This window comes from Lissotriton helveticus, chromosome 8 (genome assembly GCF_964261635.1).
Source record: "Lissotriton helveticus chromosome 8, aLisHel1.1, whole genome shotgun sequence".
In the NCBI taxonomy this organism is placed as follows: domain Eukaryota; kingdom Metazoa; phylum Chordata; class Amphibia; order Caudata; family Salamandridae; genus Lissotriton; species Lissotriton helveticus.
In genome coordinates this window covers 1,239,233,974-1,239,255,979 of record NC_136069.1, presented here as the reverse complement: position 1 = coordinate 1,239,255,979, position 22,006 = coordinate 1,239,233,974, and the positions used below count along the sequence as shown (strand labels likewise).

At 42.6% G+C, this 22,006-nt stretch overlaps 1 protein-coding gene across 1 annotated transcript in view; it reads left to right on the top strand.

The window, feature by feature from the left end:
• Nucleotides 1-22,006, top strand: part of JADE3 (jade family PHD finger 3) — a 213,292-nt gene that overhangs the window by 181,786 nt on the left and 9,500 nt on the right. The window contains exons 7-10 of the mRNA XM_078658218.1: nucleotides 828-995; nucleotides 4,817-4,933; nucleotides 6,985-7,458; nucleotides 7,890-8,007. Of these exons, the coding sequence (XP_078514344.1) occupies nucleotides 828-995; nucleotides 4,817-4,933; nucleotides 6,985-7,458; nucleotides 7,890-8,007 (877 nt within the window). The remainder of the gene's footprint in view (nucleotides 1-827; nucleotides 996-4,816; nucleotides 4,934-6,984; nucleotides 7,459-7,889; nucleotides 8,008-22,006) is intronic.

The following is a 22,006-nucleotide window of genomic DNA, read 5'->3' as shown; positions in this document are numbered from 1 at the left end:
TCTGAAAGATGAGTGGAATGATAAACAGTGGGTACAGAGTCTGCATGAGAAAGAATGAGGGTCATTTAAAGATATGAGTTTAATAGAGGAGGTGAAGGAATAACCACAGATGTGTTATCCCTGGAAAGAGGTTATGATCTACTGTCGGGAGAAGGGCTACTGTAAAATAAGAAAGTTCTGGGAGGTTAGTAAATGGACGGAAGAGGTAAAATCAGTCTATAGGCGAATTTCATAAAGTCCTGGTATAGAAATAGTTGATGTCCTGTGAGAGGAGGACACAACTAGATATACACACTTTCAATATGTTTTTTGAACGGCATGCTAAGAAATCTGGATAATAATTAAAAATTACGATTTGTGAACAGTTAAAGTTATCCACAAAGTGCTAAAGAAGTTGTGTAGGCACTTGAGATGGCATTGATCGATCGATTATCTCATAATGGCAGTGCTGGTTGTCCGCTTTCTTCCTTGGAGCAGTGTTCAATCTGACCTCCTGCTGTCCGGTTGATGTTTAGACCTGCTCTGGCACAGTAACGGAAATGCCTCCACCTCATGACTGCTATCCTGAGTGGTGCAAGAGTCAGTATTTAATTTTGGGATTTCCTTGATGTTCTGATATTTTTCTAATTGGCTGATTGTTTGACTGTGACCGCTTCAATTGAAGTGCCTGCAGGGCTTATACATGAAGTTTTATTAACTCCTTCGACGCTCATGACGAGCTCAGCTCGTAATGGAGTTTCCATTGACTTCAATGGAAATTGCATTGAAGTCCAAGTTCATGCTTAGCATCGAAGTGGTTAAGGGATCGGTTTCCTTTGCTCCTACAGGCCTGCTATGGGATCCTGAAAGTTCCTGAAGGCAGCTGGCTGTGTCGCACATGTGTCCTTGGGCTTCATCCAGAGTGCATCCTATGTCCGAAGAGCGGCGGAGCCATGAAAGCCACCAGGACGGGGACAAAGTGGGCTCATGTGAGCTGTGCTCTGTGGATACCAGAGGTAATACTAAAGTAAACCTTTTGTTCCATTGTAGAATCAACAAATTTACATTTGCCCAACGAATTGTCTGCTGAACTAGCTGTGAGAGTAGCATAGTTCTGTGAATCTGTTTCGTATTAGTCATTGTTCCTTCAAAACTGTTTTTTAATACATTTTTATTGGCATTTAAATAAGAAATGATTTTCACATTAGTATATCGTTTGTCATGAAAACAAAAAAAGCCCACTCCTATCCCAACGTGCTCCACGATAACAATCCGAAAGGTCCATATGCTGAACAAATGAAACGGCCCTATGCAAGAGCTGGTTCGTACAAATGTCCCCACACTATCACATTCACACAGATGTAGTACCTACTAAGCGCAGACCCTCCATCCCACCCCCTCCTCCCACCCCTAACCAGCTTCTTGCCCACCCACCCTCTTGTGTACTTCACAGCTCACGGGGCAGGGCATCCGGGGACACCAGAAGTTTGGCATTGTTGCGTTCAAACTTGCCATATAAAGTGCACTAATGTCCAACCAAGTTCTCCAGGGAAAGGTTCTCTTGATTAACATAGTGTTGAGTGCTATAAAAGTGATACTTTCAGTTCAACCATTGCATTTTATTACTTTTTGCTTAGTTTTCTGCCAGCATTTCGTGATGACATCTAGATCCTGTCGTTGTGCTAAGAGTTTACTGGGTTCGTTGAAAATCTTTAAATTATTTTGTCTTTTACTTGGAGTAAACAGTGTGTGTGTAATCCACCAAATACTCTGGGCTACTCCAATGGATACCAAAGCCATTTGAAAATACTGTGGCTTTGTTTCTGGGTAGTCTGTGCAAAGGTGAATATTGCTTTGGACTTTCACCATGAAAGAAATTGCCAAAAAATGGGCAACCTTAAAGAAATGGTGCAAATTGTTTCTTGTGTTTTTGTTAAGTTGAAATGCTGAAGCAAAAACACATTTCTACATACTGTACATCTCTTTAGTTGGAATTGTTGGTCAGGGCCATTTCATTGAGCTGGAAGTAGGCAACATATGTCCAGTAGAGGCATATGAGTGTAACCATTTCAGGGGGGTGGTGACTGTTGTCTGCTGCAATTTGTATTGCAGGTTCCTGATGCTGGAAAGTGGGTTTAGTCACTTTTTGCACAGGGGGTAGTCGTGATGGCGCTTGGCTAAGAGATGAATACCTTTTTGAAAACAATTGTTTTCAGAGGTCCCCTGACGCTCACTAGGCAGTGAAAGACCCACAAATGCAGGCTTAGATTTAAAAAACTGTACACCATTTACTCTAGTGGTATTATTGTGTGTTTCTCCTGAATTTCTGTATTACATTGCATTATTGCAAGTTGCAGCCTCGGTTGTAGAGGGTAGGCACTGCAAATGCGTGCTCTTTTCTCCTAATTGAAGTTAATTCGTTGTAAGCTGCACATTCACTAACTTTTACTCCAATTAAGAGCAGCTTCAATATGCAACCACCAGATTCTACCTTATATAATAACATTTTGTGTCGTGTACAACATTTATTTTAGGTAGATATTTGGAGCCTTTGCCCCAAAAGACTAAGGTACCATGTATGGTATATGACACCCTCTCCATGACCAGACAAGTCAACGCCGTCTCCTCGTCGTGCTTCAACATCCTACGCATGCTACGCAAGATCTTCCGGTGGATCCCCACCGAGACCAGGAAGACGGTCACCCAGGCCCTCGTCACCAGCCGACTGGACTACGGCAACGCCCTCTACGCCGGAACCACCGCCAAACTCCAGAAGAGACTCCAGCGGATCCAGAACGTCTCAGCAAGGCTCATCCTGGACATCCCCCGTCGCGCCCACATCTCCGGACACCTGCGAGACCTGCACTGGCTCCCGGTCAACAAGAGAATCACCTTCCGTCTCCTCACCCACGCACACAAAGCCCTGCACAACCAAGGACCAGGATACCTCAACAGCCGCCTCAATTTCTACGCTCCCAAACGCCAGCTCCGATCGACCGGCCACGCTCTCGCCGCCGTCCCCCGCATTCGAAGAGTCACCACAGGGGGAAGGTCCTTCTCCTACCTCGCCGCCAAGACCTGGAACTCCCTCCCGACCCACCTCCGCCTGACCCAGGACCACCTCGCCTTCAGGAAGCAGCTCAAGACCTGGCTGTTCGAGCAGTAGCGGACCCCCCCCCTCCCCAAGCGCCTTGAGACCCTCCGGGTGAGTAGCGCGCTATACAAATGCTTTGATTGATTGACACCTTTAATTGGATTGTTTCTTCCACTGAAATCCGTGGTTATTTAAGGGCTAAAGTGGATGTATATCTCAAAAAGACCAGACATACTGGGAACAGTGTGTTATAATTCAAAGGACCAGGGATGCCTATACTTCAAAAAGCTACCCTTAGAGGACAGTAAAATCGTTGCTTGCCTATATGTCCCACTGTTCACAATTTCCACTAAACACCATCCTGTACCACTGTTCACAACCAGCCTTTTTTTTTTTTTTAAAAGGAGGAAAAAATAACATCACAAAATCCTTGTGCAAAAAATGTGTCAGAAGATAGGAAAGCACCTCACGTTAGTCACACCATGGGGGCTGCTGGCATATGTTTACCAGTGTGCCCACTCTATCATAATCTGTGACTTTCCAAACAGAAGAAAAGATGAAAGCAAAGATTCCTCCAAGGTGAGTAATCAATGAAACAAAATCAGTGAAAAGACGGCTCTACCAGTGCAAGAGTCACTGAGCCCCCCAGGTCCCAAAAACAATAAAGTGAGGAGATGAAATCCTCAAAGTTAAAACAAGGTACCGCTTACTTGCGCAGGGAATGTTATTAAATGCAGTGAGCGTCCTCAAATAAAAACTGCATCTATTTGGCCATTCACAGATAGTTGCCAAGTTAACTGGATGACCACCTTACTGCCCTTCATGGGTTGCGGACAGCTTTATGGCTGATACGCCATTTGGAAGTTCGCTGTTTGCAAACTTTTGCTCTGGAGTTCCTAGTTGATTCATAAATGTCCAGTGGACTTCTGGTTTGTTTAACCCCCTTCGATAGTCTTATTGGCTCTGGAAATGTTTGGCCCAGCATTTTGACTTAACATTGGTTGAAGTGTGGCCACAGGGCCGCCTTTATAGAATCAAGGCATTGATCATGAATGACACCCGACTGAATTCTGGCACTTAAGTCTTTCATATCAGGCTTTCGTATCATTCTCATATTGAAAGCCACCGTACCATTGTGTGCAATCAACTTACTTCTGCTTTATGATCCTTATGCATATTCTGAGGCGCTCAACGTATCCGCTGTTGCTCTACCTACGATGCATTACACAGTAATGTTCAAATGCCTTCAAGAAGAAGTAGGGGCTACCCCTTAGCAGCAGGCAATCAGAGCTTCAGGTCTCTAAGTAACATTTGTTTTAAAGAGTTGTGATTGCACTCCAACAAGGCAACAAATACTACAAATACTGAAGTTTTCTAAGAGAAATAACGTTCTTTCCTCAATCATTTACTTTTGGTTGCCCGGGGCCAGGTGTCTTGTTGCTTAGGGACTCCTGCTTTACTTTTGAGTTAAGGTATTTGATTGTTGTTTGTTAAAGCAACATTTTGAGTGCTGTTCATCATTATGAATATACTTTTTGGGCGGCTGTTCAAACAACTTACTGCTACCTTCCTTCTGGTCACTGGACTAAAATATACTTTTTCTTGCATTGTATCAGTTAATTGCCAAGTTTACCACCATTGAAGGAAAGGACATACTGTTTACCTCTGCCTCATGTGGTAATGTCTGCTGTTTATATTTTGTATTTTAATTGATTCCTTTGGCACTTTGTACTCCACTCACAGGTTAGCATTGCTTGTCCGGAAAGGATGGAGCCAATCACAAAAGTGTCCCACATCCCGGCAAGTCGATGGGCGTTAGTCTGCAGTTTGTGCAAGATAAAGACTGGTGCTTGCATTCAGGTAGGTTCTCAGCTGGGAACAATTTGTGAATAATTGTTACCCTTTAAACTCCACACACTGCAACCCAAATTGTACCCAAGCGAATCTGTCAGTTATGGTTTTAGCCAGATTACTCTCGTGACGTGACAGAGACATAGTGGATATAATCTAAATGGTGACAAAATTCACATGCTCTTCTCTGATCTTTTCCCATACTGAGAAAAGTTGGACAATTACTCCTGACAAGGGCAGAAATAAAACGTATTCCATGGTTGGGAAAAAGTGGTGGCGGTGGGAGTCGGGGCGGGTGAAGGTGAACTTGAAAACACTCAACAGATTTTTGCATGAGCAAAATTTACCCATGCATGTTTGCTCATGCTAAAATGCAATTCACAAATATTTTGTAAGAGTACAATTTCCTGGCCTACATCTATCGGGTATGATGAATTCATGAAAGCTGTACATCTGCACTAATGCAAGGGCTTATACCATGGGTGCACTTTTGTGACTTTGTTCAAGAATTCGGGACCCAAATTAGGTCTTCAGTTAACCAAGACACTTTGGTTTTTATTTAAGTTCTGTCTCTCTCTATCTGTACACTGGCTTCCCTGTGAGTGACAGCATTCTGCTCTTTCACAAGGAGCATGTCGGCACACAAAGCATTTTGTTCAGTGACAGACTACTGTAGCAATGTGTGCTTTTGGAGACCAAAAAATATTGCTTTTTGCCAGTGTTTGTTTTAATAGTGAGGACTTGGCAGCTCCCACAACGATAAAGTTTTGCAAAAACAATTTCAAAACACACATTGACAAAAACCTAAAGACTGACCACCAATGTCCAACTAATTGGCTTTGCCAATGATTGTTTATTGTAATGTTTCCCATGATTTTGTTGAAACTAGTTTCACTGATTTCTATTATGAACATTTTTTCTTTTTTGGAGGGGGGGAATATTAGTATGCATCAAAACATTTTAGTAGGTGATGCTTTAAAGAAATGGTACCTAAAATTTCACATTAGTTTAGAAAAACACTTTTCTCCTAGTTGCATTTGTTGTGAACATTTAATTTGAAAGCAAAGACTCCTCAATCTTGCTTTCAAGCTTTTGCAAATATTTGCATCTAATCATAGCATTCTTGGAGCATTATACGTAGCCACATATTGTTATACTGGGACCACAGTCAGCAGTGCAGTCTGAGCTTACAACATTTCCTTAGAGCGCTCCCCCTAATATTAAAGGCATTGCATTAATGAACCATAAATACAAGTTCCAACAGCATTAACATATGGACACAAGTATTACCTTAACTGCAGACAATACCCTTCCCTGATCCATAACGTGGTACTGTAAACTGGCAGCCAAAGGGTTTGTGCTGCAGGGGGGTTGGGCCTACTTGTCTCAAGGACAAAATAAACATGAACACTTGTTGGCCTTGACCCCAAACAATATGTCCTGGGAGTCGGGCTATAGGAATTCCACACCCCTGGCTCTGACATTTTACCTTGTCATGTCCTGTTTGCATCTTTAAATATGCCATTTACTCACCTCCATGTCCTTTCTGCATACATCAGTGTCTGGATACATATTAGGACAGATGATTGGATCTCATAATGTGCACTAAACATTGTTTGTCTGAGGTATCTGGACAGAATAGCAATGATTGTTTTTAAGGGTTAATTCTAAGCACTACAGTGCTCGCCTTGCTTGGCTAGAAGGGGGAGTAGGCAATGATGGGTGAGGTAAAAATGTGGGGGGAAAATGAAGTTTGATAACTTATGATGCATATGTGATAGATGTGTAATGGCAATAGGAGGACATTTCAAGCCCCTTATAATAGTACTGCTTTCTAATATATTCAGATCAAGATGCTCATTATTGAGGAGAATGGCATCCTAGAGAGAATTCAGAATTGCATTGTCTTACAATAATATTTACTGTCGAGTTTATTTTATTCTAAAATGTGGTGATACAAAGAGGTGAACATTAAAATGTGCAGTTGAGTGATGCATGAGAATGAGTATTGGAAATAAACTCTGATTCTAACAATGCCTCTGTTTGCCCCCTCTCCACAGTGCTCTGTGAAAAGCTGCATCACTCCTTTTCACGTCACTTGTGCCTTTGAGCACAGCCTGGAGATGAAGACTGTTCTGGATGAGGGCGACGAGGTAAAGTTTAAGTCCTACTGCCTGAAACATAGCAAGAATAAGCAGGGCCCGCTGCCAGAGCCTGAGCAGACTAGTAAGAGCCCTATCGACCAGAAGCAGTCGGAAAGCGAGAAAACCAGCCTGCGTGCCCAGAAACTCCGGGAGCTGGAGGAGGAGTTCTACACACTGGTGAAAGTCGATGAAGTGGCGACTGAGTTAGGACTACCATGGCTCGTTGTGGACTTCATTTTCAAATACTGGAAATTAAAAAGGAAGAGCAATTTCAATAAGCCATTGCTGCCTCCCAAGGAGGACGAAGAAAATGGCCTGACGCAGCCAAAAGAAGACAGCATCCACACACGCATGAGGATGTTTATGCATCTCAGGCAAGATCTAGAGAGGGTAAGTTTTGACGTTCTAATCACTTTTTAAGGCCAATGAGCAAACCAGATTTTTGCCAAACCTACAACATATATTTCAGCTGTCACTCGTCACACCACATACAAAAGTGTAGCATACAAATCTGTGACTGAAGTCAGTGGCCGTTAAGGGTATATCTAAAACCTTAACTTCTTTCCTTGTCAATGTTGTGATCTGCAGAGTACATTTTTGTTGGGTAAAGGGTTTTCCCTGCTGTGAAATGGTTTCCACAAAGTTAAGTAGGTCTGGTTTCAAAAAGGAATTCAAGCAGTCACCCTAGAAGGTGGAGCCATCTTTTTTGCTGCTTGAATTAGTCTGCCAAGAAAGGAAGCACAGAAGCACAGCTCCCTTAAATCATGTTAAATTACTATTTTTTAGAGTTAGTGTGAACGTGTCTTTTGCCTCCATTACAGGTCCGAAATCTGTGCTACATGGTGAGCAGGAGGGAGAAGCTGAAGTTATCTCACAGCAAAATTCACGAACAAATCTTCAATTTACAAGTTCAGCTTGTTAATCAGGAAATAGCAACAGGTATTGTATATGTAACTATGCGCTCCCATTTTTCTTTAGCTTCACCTGCGCTTTGTCGTCTGCCATAGCAATACGCTTCTCCTTCATTTTGCCTTAAATCCCATTTCCTCTCTTCCACAGTCAATCATTGTATGAATTTAGGTACACAGGCTGAGGTATATAGCAAAATGCCCCTAAAACCAAGCTCCTCCAAGAGGCATCATTATTTGCCCTCTTGTTAATTTGTTTCTCCCTTATCCGCCAAACTTATGCATGGAAAGTCTGCCTTCATGGTTTTTGACTTAACAGCTGCCAGTGTTCATTTACTTTGAAAATTGTAAGCCTGGGAAAAGAGTTGTTTAAAACTACTACACAAAACACGTCTCTCGCAGTATGAAAGCGGGGACAAGGTCGGGAAATTGCTGGGCTATAAAATAGCGGATGAAAAAGCTAGCACTTTGATAAAATACATAAGCGGCCCTAATAACACAATATGTGATCAACCATCTCAAATCCTGGAGCAATTTGCGTTGTTTTATGAAAAGCTGTATACCCCTGAAGCATGCCCCACCTTGGCAGCTATCCAAAAATACCTGGATTATTTTGTAGGATCATTCGAGCCCCCTGATTTGGAACAATTGTCTAATAATATCAGCCAACAGGAGATCAGACAGGCGATTTCCTCTCTACCATCCGGAAAAGCCTCCGGTGAAGATACAATACCAATTGAGATCTATAAATCATGCCTGGATGAATTGATTCCCCTACTCCAACAAGTCATCAATTATATCGGGGACCACGGGAAAGCCCCCTGCTCTTGGGATAGGGTTAATCTTGTGTTCTTTTTGAAAAAAGGGAAACCACCGGATAATTGTGGCTCTTACCGCCCTATTTCATTGGTCAACACTGACGCCAAAATATTTGCCAAGGTGCTGGCCACTCGTTTGGCCCCGTATATACCAAATATTGTCAGCCCGCATCAACACGGCTTTGTAATGGGCAGAGATACTACGGCACACATTAATATGGCAATAACTGCCTTTGACATTGCAGACAAGGAATCCACCCCACTCGGCATGATTTTGCTTGACGCAGAGAAAGCTTTTGACCGAGTGGGGTGGGGATACCTTTTGCAGGTGATGACTAATTTTGGCTTCCGTGGTAAATTTCTGAAATGGATCCAATCTTTATATGACAATCCCACAGCTAAAATTAGTTACGCTGGTATCACATCAACTCCATTCTCTATAGCTAGGTGCACCCGACAAGGATGCCCCCTTTCACCATTATTATTTGCCTTGTCAATGGAACCATTTCTTTCTGCTTTGCAATTTTAACCCTATATCTCTCCTTTTGAGTTTGGCCCCCATACATAAAAAATTACGGCTTACCCCGATGACATAGCTATTTATTCCACCGACATTATAGAAGCACTGAAGGGTATTGTTGAGGAGGCCAATCGATTCAGAGAGATCTCCGGGTATAAATTGAATCTAAACAAAACTCAAATTGTTTCGAATTACAAACCTGTTTCGCCAACTGTAGGTTTATGCCAGACTCAAACTTATCTGGGGGTTCAAATTTCTGATAAAATAAAGAGCATAATTAAAATAAACTATGAAGCCCTACTCAAAACCACGGGTCTATTATTAAAAAATTGGCACAAGATCCCTTTAAACATCATAGGTCGAATCAATCTGATCCGAATGATTATACTGCCAAAATTCCTATATTTATTTCGTTCTATCCCTTTGGCTCTCAATGTTTTAAAAAAAAAAAAAATTGGATGGCATATTTAGCTGCTTTATATGGGGCTACCGTAAAGCAAGGCGTTCAATGGCTTTGTTAAAAGGGCCTTTGGATGCAGGGGGATTAAACTTTCCGGACTTCAAGTTATATTTTTGGTCAACATTTATAGAACGTCTCCGACGCTTAATTAATTTGGTGGCTGTAGACAACCAATTTTATTTTTTCACCTTTATGCTAGATATGGACTCAAACATGTTTCTTTGGAGGGTGAACGATCCCAATTACTTTAAAAGGGTCAGGTTTAAGACCGCCAGGGACTTAGTTAAAATATGACGGAACATCTTGGATTTCTATCACACCTCTTTCTTCCACCCTAAATTACTACTGTGGGGCAATCCGGGGCTTCAGTAAATTTTTAGTACTGGCGCAATAAATACTTGGTCAGCACTCGGTATAAGGACACTTGGGGACCTATGGAGCACATGGATTTTTGAGTTTTGACACATTAAAACTTCTTTACAAAAAAGCCACCGATTGCATGAGATACAAATGTATACAGATACACGATTTCCTTATTCGAAAGATGAAACTCTCTAATATCTCGGATTCGTATATTTGGGACTGTATATATCTACATAAAAATAAGGGGTTAATTAGTGCTGGCTATAAATGCCTTAACACTTACAAAAACACCGAATGTAATAAAATAGCGGGAAAATGGAGCAAAATGCTAGATAGCAACATTACAACGGCAATGATTTACACATCGTTGCGTAATATTAATAATGCCGTCTCTTCATCTAGTTTAAGACTTCAGCAATTCAGAACAATTTGTATGCTCTACCACACTCCAGAAAGAATTTCCAAATGGGCTGGGAATTCATTAAATAATAATGAGCGAACTAAATGCCCTAAGTGCGCGCTAGTAGCAGCGGACTTGGTACACATGCTGTACTCATGCCCAATGTTATTAGAATTCTGGAGTGCCCTGGGTAAGATAATTAACCAAAAACTGAACTGCCTTTTCCCACTTACAGCTTCCCCAGTCCTACTAGATATTAATATCACCAACTCCCCACATAAGGCTATTGCCACTATTATGCTGTCCTGCACCAAACTTACAATCGCACGTGCCTGTATTTCCCCTAATCCCCCGTCAATCGCTGAATGGTGGGCTTTGTTCAACAAACTTTTTGGTATGGAATCTTCCTTAGCCAGATTAAGGGGCTTGAAGTCAATATTGAGGTTTGAAAGGATCTGGGGATCTCTCAGTATCTGATGGTTATCTACTTGGTGGAACCTGCCCCCTCGCCCTTTGTCTTTCCTATCTTCTTATTCTAATTTCTTTACTTTTCTTCAACTGGAATGACTCTTTACCTGCAATGTCTCATGTCATATAAATCTACCATGTATTCTGTTTTGAATTATAATGACTGTTTTTTTATGCAATGCTCATTCTGGTACCACTGTATGACTTTTGTGTGTTATTGCGTTGTCGTAAATGTTTTTCTGAGTTGCAATAAAAAAAAAAATTAAAAAAAGAAATTGTAAGCCTCCCACCCTTCAATGTGTGTTTGCCACCAAGGCAATTTGCAACTTGCTGATTCCGGTGCTAAGATCTAGTTCCCATGCCTTGTGCACGAGTACAGAAAAACCCCTCTTACGCCAAATCCCATCTTGAGGCGAACTGGAAACGAGGGAGCAGCAAGCAAGATGACTTCTTGAATCAAAGGAGTTGTAAAAACGTTGCTCAGAATTGCTTTTTTCTGATATTCCTTTGACTTTTTTTAGATCTTTTTTTTTTTTCCGATTTCTTTTTTAGCCTCACTACAAACCCGTTCAGTGTGTTCTCAAAATACTGCTGGTTGATACTGCATCCTTGACAAAAATATGCTCACCATGCCCAGTTAAAGCATACTGTTAATTTTACCACTTGGCATAAATATACTGCCAAATTCAAACACTGAAGGAGCTGAGAGTCTTGACCTCTGTAAGTAAAATTGGCATTGTTACGACACTACCAAGCTTGCATATATCCCACTGTTGTAATTAAGGTTTATCAAACACCTCGAAGATGCTTTAAAGAGTCGTTGGAAATTGCTCCTCTTTCTGGGTAGGCCTGAGCCCAGTACTCTTTTTAAATACCTGGGACATGCTAAGAGCATTGGGTTGTTCATCCATTAATGCATGAACATTGCCCTAAAGTATATAGTATTTATCTAAAGCATTTAATACAGTGAAAGTAGTATGTTCTCTATCCTTTTAAATGAAAACAATATTAAAACATTTAATAACTCTTTGATGACTGCAAAGGCATATAGACTGACTTACAAACAAGGTCAATCTAAAATCAATAACTTGAAAAGATTGACACAACATTGTTGTATACAGTAGCTTTGTTCTGGAAAAAAAGCAAGCATGAAACATAATATACAGATTGTACATCATGACTTGCCACCCGTGGGTGATCTAGTCACTTTTGGTGACCTTCATTGGCCCTAGCCATCACTGGATTCTGTTTTTATACCAATGAGTGTCATTTATTGATCAACAGCCATACCAAAACTGAAGCTTTTGTGATGGTGTTAGACGTAATTATTTGTTTCAACATTAAAATTATTTCATCTTGTCAGCTTTATTTCACAGTACAGAAAATGTGTTAGCTTACTCTTCTTGTATTTTAATGTTGCTGCTATTACAAGTTAGATTTAGACCCTCTCCCTTGGGTGCACCATATTTACATTTAAACAGATGTACTGCAAAGCAGTATTGAAAAATACTGCCCCGATATTTGTGTCGTCTTAGTCTTACCTACGTGGGATAATTTGACCCCAAATAAGACGGAAGCACTTTGTGTTTTCAAATGAAAGTGTGGCCATTCGTTGCTGGTTGGCAACGCAGTGTCCCTACATTACCTAATTAAAATTTCTTATAAAATGTACATCTCACTCTCAAAATATTTGTGGTCTGAGCTTTTAGGGTTCGCATTAATCAGTTGTTGTCAAAGACCAACCTTTGCTAATTGCGACTCTTCAGCGGATGAACTGACACACCTTGGGGAGGTTTCACAATGCCACATTTGTTGTACTCCTTTCTGCACAATCTTCTGCAGGTCCACACTACTCTCTCTAGTTATCGAGATCTTGAAACCCTGTGCGCTGCCTCCTAATATATATACGATCAATAATTGGTCCTCTAGATCGGCCTGCTGTTGCTCCCTTTATCGCTATGCTAAATGTAGTTGCACTGTTGTCACCCGTAGCTCTGCTCCCAACATAGACACCAAGATTTAGGTGAACTGAAGGCTGATTTGCAGGTCTTTCTTTGTCCTAATCTTCAGGCTGTAGTAGCATGTTGTATTACTTGAGTAAGAAAACGGCCTCTGCAAATCAAGACCGCTCATGAGAAAAGCTGCTAGCATTGAGGTTCAGACTCTGAAATGCGCTTATGTTGGCATTAAGTTGGGCATCCTTGGCTGACAGAGAAACTGACAGCAAATATTTTCAAGTTTTGAGTCTGTGTTGAAGCAGATGGTTAAAGAGTTTCCTCTCAGTCATTAATCTCAATTAATTTCATATGGATAAAGAGGTTCATAAAATTAAGACAAACCAAGGCCAGTATAAGAGTAGGTTTCAATGGAGAAAGACATCAAAGACTTTGGTTTAGTAATTGCTTCAAACAAGCACCCTGTAGCGAGTTTAAGCTCAGCAGTGATAGCGTCTGTTGATTATTCAGCAGCAACAGCAAAGAGTTGGTTCTACACTATGTGTAAAATGCGGTTCCTAAACATGGGTCGCCCCAAGATGAGAATTTCCCCACATACAGTACTGCCTAAGGGGAATATCCAAGTATTTTTTCAAAAGGAGGTAGACCTTAACATAAAGGTGAACAGGATAGAGTAATATCCAGCAAACCACAACTTTGCCTCCTCATGGAGAAATCTCATCAAAAGACTGGCAAAGTTTAAATCGGGAAGACATCAAACTGTTAGGAGGGCCGAATTCCAATAAAATAAAATGGGCTTGTTATGCAGCATAAAAAAGAAACTTGGTTATTCTGCTGTACAAGTTTTTGACCCTTCAAAAATGTATCGTTGTTTTCAAAAGAGTTTTTTTCAGCCAGAACAGTGGTCATACTTATTGGATATTAATTAAGCTTTTATTTATATGTCCTACCCAACACCATTCAAACTAAGCAGAATTGGTCCTTGACCTCAGGCCCGTTGGCCAAGATGCACTCAAGAAGTAGGCGATTTTCTGAACCTGATGTGATGATGTCCCTCTGTATGCTTGCTCTGGACAGAAACAACAAAGCCTTCAGAGATGTGCAGCGACCTACTAGAGCCTTCTGGGCTTACTCCCCAATGAAATTTGCTGTGCTGGGGACAGTGTTGGACAAAAGTTAACCATACAATGGCTTCGCCCAAGGGCCCTGAAATGAAGTATAAATGGTAGTCACGAGGTAGATCCAAGTTGTTACAGGATCAATTCAAGATGATATAAAGTAAATCCAAGCTAGTACATAGCCCCACCAGGAGCTGATCTTCATAGCTCACCCACTCAATCCAACTGCCACTCCTCCAGTCCCCAGGCATACCCAACATTCTACGCTGTCATCATGCACTGTAAGGTTCCATACACACAGACATATGCAAACCAGCTGAGCTGCTGTAAATGTATTTACAACAGGCCCCTATAATCAATAGTTGGAGACGGACATGATAAAATGCCCACTGCAAAAGGGGGGGGGGGGCTAATGAAGAATAAGTAAACATGAGAAACTCACCGAAAATGTAGCTGAGTGCACACTAGTGCTCAGAGATCCGCTGGATGCTGGACCTCCTTGACCCTTGTACGCTGGGTGATGCAAAATCAACATTCACCCACTCATTATGACCGCATAAGAAAACACACAGGGAGGGTTGCCTATGCAGGTGCGTGCCAAGCAAATATCTATGACCCAGCCTCCATAATTACCAAATATAGGAATTGTTGTTAAAGAACGTCTGTGCACGACAGTGAACAGCAATTGTAGCACCGTAATTTGCGTTTGAGTAGCACAAAGTCAAGTTAAGTAACCAGCTTGTTAGCGGGGACGCGCTGATCACCAATCGTTGCATTGTTCATTTGTCTTGTTCTTAATTTTGAATTCTGGATAAGCACTGGATTACAATGCTAAAACGTAGTGGTAGCTAAATCTAACCTCGTGACAAATACACACAAAGTTAAATATTTTCATTTATTAAACAAAAAAAGTCAACATTCAGAAGGTTTGCATGGGGGAAAGGTAAAGAGAGTAATTGCTTGACAATATTCGAAGTGTTTCACTGCAAAACATAGTGACATTTGAGTCATGCAAAAGGAAATATAACTTGGATGAAACCGGACAACATCATTGCTCCCAATTTAGACACTGGTGGATGCAGCCTACCATAAACAAAAGTGGCCACCAGAGAGCATACATCCTTGTAGGGTTCATCAGAATAATATTCTGACTGAATAAATAAGTGACAAACCTTGGGAGTCCGTTGCAAGTTGTTTCTAAAGTTCCAACGGCAATCTTGGTAAAGAAGCCCATTGCAGTGCAATACTAGAGTTGTGCTGACATCCGTCAGACTGCATAAATACTATCACACAACAGGGATCTATGCCAGAAGAGATGCAGCATCATAGAGCACTTCATACATAATGGATGGGACTTTCTTCATATTAAGTGCTTTAGGGCATAAAGTTTAGCTGCTGTGAAAACCGCATTAGGCTACCCGCATCCTTGATGATATAAAGTGCTACAGAGCCTGCGCTCCACAATACTTAAATGTCAAGTGAAGGCTGTCTTCTATTGTGGAATTGCCTAGGAACAGCAAAAACCCCAGCTAGTCAAAGCACCAATTATAAATTCTGCCCACGATGCTATGTATGCTTTACCTTGAAGATTAGCGTTTACAACTGCTGTTTGACCCTAGATCACAACGCATTAAATGTCCAGTGTCACAACTTAGACTACCATAAAACTGCAGTAAAGTCGAGGTGTGGTAGTCTCAAAATGCAGTGATGGAGGATAAGGGGAAACCAGGAGCCTTTGAAGAGGAGTACTGCAAGGACTACACATACCATGGTTGAGAATATTTTTCTACCCTTCCATAATAAATATTGCTGGAACAAAAGGCACTAAGTAAGATGCCATATTGACGTTATCTGCTCTGAGATAAACACTTGCGGTTATGAAATTAGCCCAAACCCATCCTCAAATTCTGATCTGTTATTTTTGCAAACTTAATTTCAAGATGATCATCCTCAAAAGAATGCTACTGGAACCCAACTATACGACTACCCTCCTCTTGAAAGGGTGGTGACTTTCGGAATTCCCCTTATTCTGAATACCAGGTCAGATATGTGTCCTCTTCAGGGGCGGTTAGTATTACAGGGCCACATGCAAGATGGTTGTGGAAGGATTTTGTGCTAATAGTGGAAGTCTGGCAACTTACTGAAAAGTAAAGTTTTTGCAGACACAGTCACGTTGCCACATGTGCATCTCAGACTGTTTAGACGTGCCCATATGGTGATCTCTTCATAAAGAGAAAAGGAACAAGTCCGTCAACCTGCTGAAACTCCATGTTGCAATTAACTTTCAGGACATTTTAACCTAGTGGTGGTGATCTGCCCAGACAGTACATAGCAGTATACTATTTATAGAAACATTAATAGGAAATATTCCATTGGGCAGTAGAAAGGTGTATAGCTCTGCGTACAGATTATCTGCCAGGTGTGGATAACTATCTGGCAAACGTTGATTAGCAGGGATTATCAGGAATTAAACAAAAGGTTATTAGCCCACTCCTATGTAAAATGCCAAAATCATGCATCCTGGTACCCATTCTGAAGGAAATGCGCTGTAAGTAGATTGATCAGGGGCATTAGCGTACACTTTTTCCATATGTTGTATAGTAGATGTGCCAGACTTCTGTGATGATGCTCTTGGTTGCTTCATCTTGTGTTCTCAAATCATATTTCTAATATCGGTCAGCAATCACATACAACTGCAGCCTCTACCTTATCCCCAAAGTAGGTAAGCAGGAAGCCTGTTATACCAACATTGCAGAATTTGGGGATATGGCCCTGAAGTCCTACAGTTCAGTTTCCTTAGGACTCCATCTCCAGATTGTTTTTTTTTCCGCCATCGGGTTCGGATGCGTATTGCGCCGCTCCGGTATCGTCTTCCAATCTTTTTGACGCGCAACCCTTACCACTCAACGGGAATTGTTTTTAATCGCGGTTTCCCTTTCAACGCGCATCGTAAAAATCCAACTACTTTGATCAAGGCTGACCGTGAGCCCTAACCACGCCAGCAGTCCTTGGAACGGACTTCATTTAAAAAAGGCCCGGGTGTGGTGCTGAGTTCGCACACACTAACTTGCATGAGGTCTGCAACCTCTGCCTCTCCCCGGAGCAGGAAGAAACCAGCTGCGAGGCCTGTCGATCATTCAGTTAAAAGAAAACGATTAGTGACCCAGCGCCGAAGTAGGACACATTTCTGTGTCTGAAGCCTGTGACTCTTACATGGAAGAGGACATGAACATCACTCCGGCTCAACGAACTGAGAGTAGCAAGCCCCAACTGCCCATAAAAACACCAAAGACTCTGGGTACACCTTCGCCTTCGGGCTCAGGTCGACACCGTGACACTATTTCAGAGGCCCCGCCTTCGAGCCCGGCTATGAAACATAAAGACAAGCCCCAACCCCATGCAGGTGTCGACCCCACATCTTCGGCACTGAAACACAAGTCTGACGCTCCGCTGTCGGCACCGATGACTTCTTCGGTACCGAAAGATTCACATAAACCAAAGACTTCAGAGCCAATACCACCGAAAACTTCGGAGCCGAAACCAGTGAAGGAAAAAATTTCGGAACCGAAACTAGAAGAAAAGCCTTCAGATCCGAAACAGAGAAAAACCAAGCCTTCGGAGCCGAAAAAGCCCGCACTGAAGGGCAACAAGCCTAAAAAACACGGAGCCCTCATAAACAGACTCCATCCAAAGTATTTCCTCCACAAGAGTCTTTGGATCCGAGGCAAAAACCGTTGCATATTGACCTAGACACTGGGAAACTTCAAGCAACAATTACCAAAAAACGGAAGCTGGACCTCCCTGAAGACTACCACATGCGTCTTAAGAAACAAGACATGGGTACTAACCCCTCTCCCCCTTACATACCTCTCACTCCTCCACCTTTTAACCCACATCTGCTAAATTCACCAGCAATTTCACCACCACCACGTTTTCACCTGGGCCACAGGAAGATAATTATGGGGATGGGGATGGAGATGAAGACTGGTATGGGGAAGGGGATGGGGATGATAATCAGGGCAACATTCCACAAGACCCAGACCCCTGGGATGATTGATAAAAACCTGGATCATTCTAATGACCCTGATCTATATCCCTCCAGACCATCACCACCCGATGACAATATTAGTTTCACACAGCTCATTAATGGAGCTGCTCAATACAATGGGTGGAATTACATACTGATCCCTTGGAAGAGGATTTCTTAGTGGAAACTTTCCCTCCCTCACAAAAAACCACAAACACTCACTCTGCCCATGCTGAAAGGTATGATAAAACACGACAATGAGGTATTCAAAGACCCTGTTAGAGCTGGAATACTGATGCCAAGGGTGGACAACAAATATAAAGCTGCTCCTACAGACCAATTTACAGCAGGGTTCAAGTACCTTTAGATTCGCTTGTTGTTTCAAATGCACGGAAAAGGGCAAATTCTCAGACAACAGATGTCACCCCTCCACTTGACAAGGAATCTAAACTTGTAGATGTATCAGGCAAAAGAATCGCATCTCAAGCTGCCAATCATTGGCGCATTGCCAATACACAAGCTCTCCTGGCGCGTTATGATAGAGCTCTCTAGGACAAGCTAGAACTGATGCAACACTTACTAGACCAATACAAGCATAAAGGTCACGACCTCATTCAAAAGGGTATACTTATCACAAACACTTACATCAAATGTGCCCTTGACGCAGCTGATACAGCCTCGCGTGCCCACCAGCGTTTTGCTACGCAGACACGCTTGGCTTCGAATCTCAGGATTCAAACAAGATGTACAGTCAGCACTTCTTAATCAGCCATTTGATCAACAACACCTTTTTGGCCCACATTTGATTCTTCATTGGAGAAAATGAAGAAAGACACAGAGACTGCTAAAGCCATGGGGGCATTACAACTACCCTCTCACAGAGGTTCTTTTAGTCACTCCTTTTATAGGGGTGGCTCAAAGACGGCTGCATCAGAAAACACCTCCTCGTCTTATAAAATCCCCAATCAATCCTCCTTTTCCAGAGGATATTTTCGGGGAGGATACAGAGGGAATTACAATAGAGGAAGAGGCAGGGGAAACTCCACCTGCACTTCCCCTACCACCAAACAGTGACTTTCCTCCACTACCCCCAATTGTTCCAATCCTGTAGGGGGATGTCTATCACAGTTCGTACCTGTCTGGAATTCAGTCACAACAGACAAGTGGGTAAGATAAATGATCCAGTCTGGTTACTGCCTGGAACTCTCCTCCCCCTCCCCAAACATTCCTCCTAGACCACTTCCAATGTCCATGGAACATCTAACACTTCTCAAACAAGAGGTTCTCTCCCTATTACAAAAACATGCAATAGAACCAGTCCCCTTGCCTCACTAAGGCACAGGAGTTTCCTCCCTCTATTTTCTAATCCACAAAAAAGGACGACTCTCTCAAGCCCATATTGGACCTCAGACCGCTAAACCTCTACATTCAGTCGGACCACTTCCACATGGTCACTCTTCAACAGGTGCTTGCACTACTTCAACAGGGCGACTTTCTCTCCACTCTGGATTTAAAGGACACCTACTTTCATATTCCCATTCAACCTGCTCACAGGAAATATCTCAGGTTCATGGTAGATGTTCAACGCTACCAGTTCAAAGTCCTCCCATTCTGGGTGACTACAGCACCCAGAATCTTGGCCAAGTGTCTCGCAGTAGTTGCAGCCCACTTAAGAAGACAGCACATTCATGTGTTCCCTTATCTAGACGACTGGCTCATAAAAGCCAAGTCACACAGCATCTGTGTGCAACACACACACACAAAACAATCCAACTGCTTCACCACTTGGGATTCATGATAAACCTCACCAAATCCCACCTCCAACCGTCCAACATACAACAATATCTAGGTGCTACAATAGACACTTCATGAGCTCTACCATACCCCAACCCAGTCAGGATAAGTGCATACAAGCTCTAAGACAAAAATGTCAGCCTCAACACTCACTACCAGCGCGAGTATTCATGCAGTTAATCAGGATGATGACCTCTTGCATTCACATCGTCCCTTATGAAGCCTCCAAATGTGTAACTTACAGGAGTGTTTGGCAAGGCATTAGAACCAGGCTCAGGATCAGCTAACAGATCTGGTGTTGGTAGACGACTGCACCCATCATGCTCTGCAGTGGTGGAACACACAAACCTTTCCAAAGGGCGGCCGTTCCTCGTCCCAGTTCCACAGATAGTGCTAACAGACGCATCGCTCACCGGCTGGGGAGCTAGTCTTCAAACCCATACCATTCAGGGCATATGGACCCCTCAACAAAAGCAATTCCACATAAATTACCTAGAATTGTTGGCAATCTTCCTAGCGTTAAAAGCTTTTCGACTCCACCTCGTAAGCAAAGCTGTCCTAGTCCGTACAGACAACATGACTGCAATGTATTATATACAAAAACGGGGGGGGACACTCTGTAGCTTTCACACCTAGCTCAAAGCATATGGAGATAGACCATTGCTCAAAACCTATATCTCCTTGCGGAACACCTCCCAGGAGTACACCATCAAATTGCGGATCTACTCGGTCACCAAAAACAGCAGATCCATGAATGGGAACATCATCCTCAAGTTATGCTTCCATTCTTTCAAATGTGGGGCCACCCAGAAATAGACCTGTTCGCCACACACCAAAACGCGAAATGCCCAAGCTTTGCATCCAGGTATCCACACCCATTGTCGAAAGGCAATGCACTATGGATGAACTGGTCAGGAAAATTTGCTTACGCTTTTCCTCTTCTCCCACTCATTCCGCTAGTGGTTCGGAAGCTAAAACCGCTTTCCCTCACAGTGATCCTAATTGCTCCAACATGGACCCGACAGTCATGGTTCATAACCCTCTTGGAACTAGCAGTAGTTCCTCATCAAAACCTACGCCTTTCTCCCAAGCTTCTCACTCGGAACCATGGAGAGATAAGACATCCAGATCCCAGTCAACTCAACCTTGCGATCTGGCACCTGAAGTCTTAGAGTTTGGCTACCTCAATCTCCCGCCACACTGCATGAACATCATTAAAGAGGCTAGACGTCCTACCACTGGAGCTTGCTATTCCGCAAAGTGGAAAAGATTTGTAATTTACTGTACAAACAACCAAATTAACCCACTAGATGCTTCTATTCAAAACCTCATCTGTTAACCTTTTGCATCTACAACAATGTAACCTAGCGTATACATCCATTAGACTATATCTCGCTGCCATTGCAGCCTATCTGCAAAACCGACAACACTTGTCTTTGTTTAGGGAACCAGCTATCAAAGCTTTTATTGAAGGACTTAAAAGAATAATTCCACCTAGAGTCCCACCCTCTCCAGTATGGAACTTAAATGTGGGCCTTACCAGACTCCTGGGTCCCCCATTTGAACCTATGCATAAATGCGAATTACAATTTCTCACCTGGAAAGTAGCCCAGTTCCGCACCACTTGCCTGACATCTAGGGCAGGCCGCGGTATCCGAAGCAAAATATTTTTGTATCTTGCCTAGGGTCAGATACGCCCGGTGTAGGATGTAGAAATGGAACAATTGAAACCGCGCACTGCGCGTGCCCTTCCAGGCCCGGCGCATCAGCTGAGCCCATGTGGTCTCTGGAATTTCCCTCTCTATGTCCGCTTCCCACTTGGCATTGAGCGCCTCCAGTGGAGGTAGTCTCTCATTAATCATCCCAGAATATAGACATGTCACTGCTTTGACCGTTCCCGCTGCCATCACAAATTCACCATTACAAAGTGGTTCTTAGGACTAACCCAAAATTTCTACCTAAAGTCGTGTCTGCTTTCCACCTTAACCAGTCTGTTTTTCCCTCTACCAGACTCGGAGGCAGAATGAGCTCTTCACACGCTAGACGTGAAAAGAGCGATACTTTACTACATTGAAAGAACAAAATCCTTTAGAAAGACTAAACAACT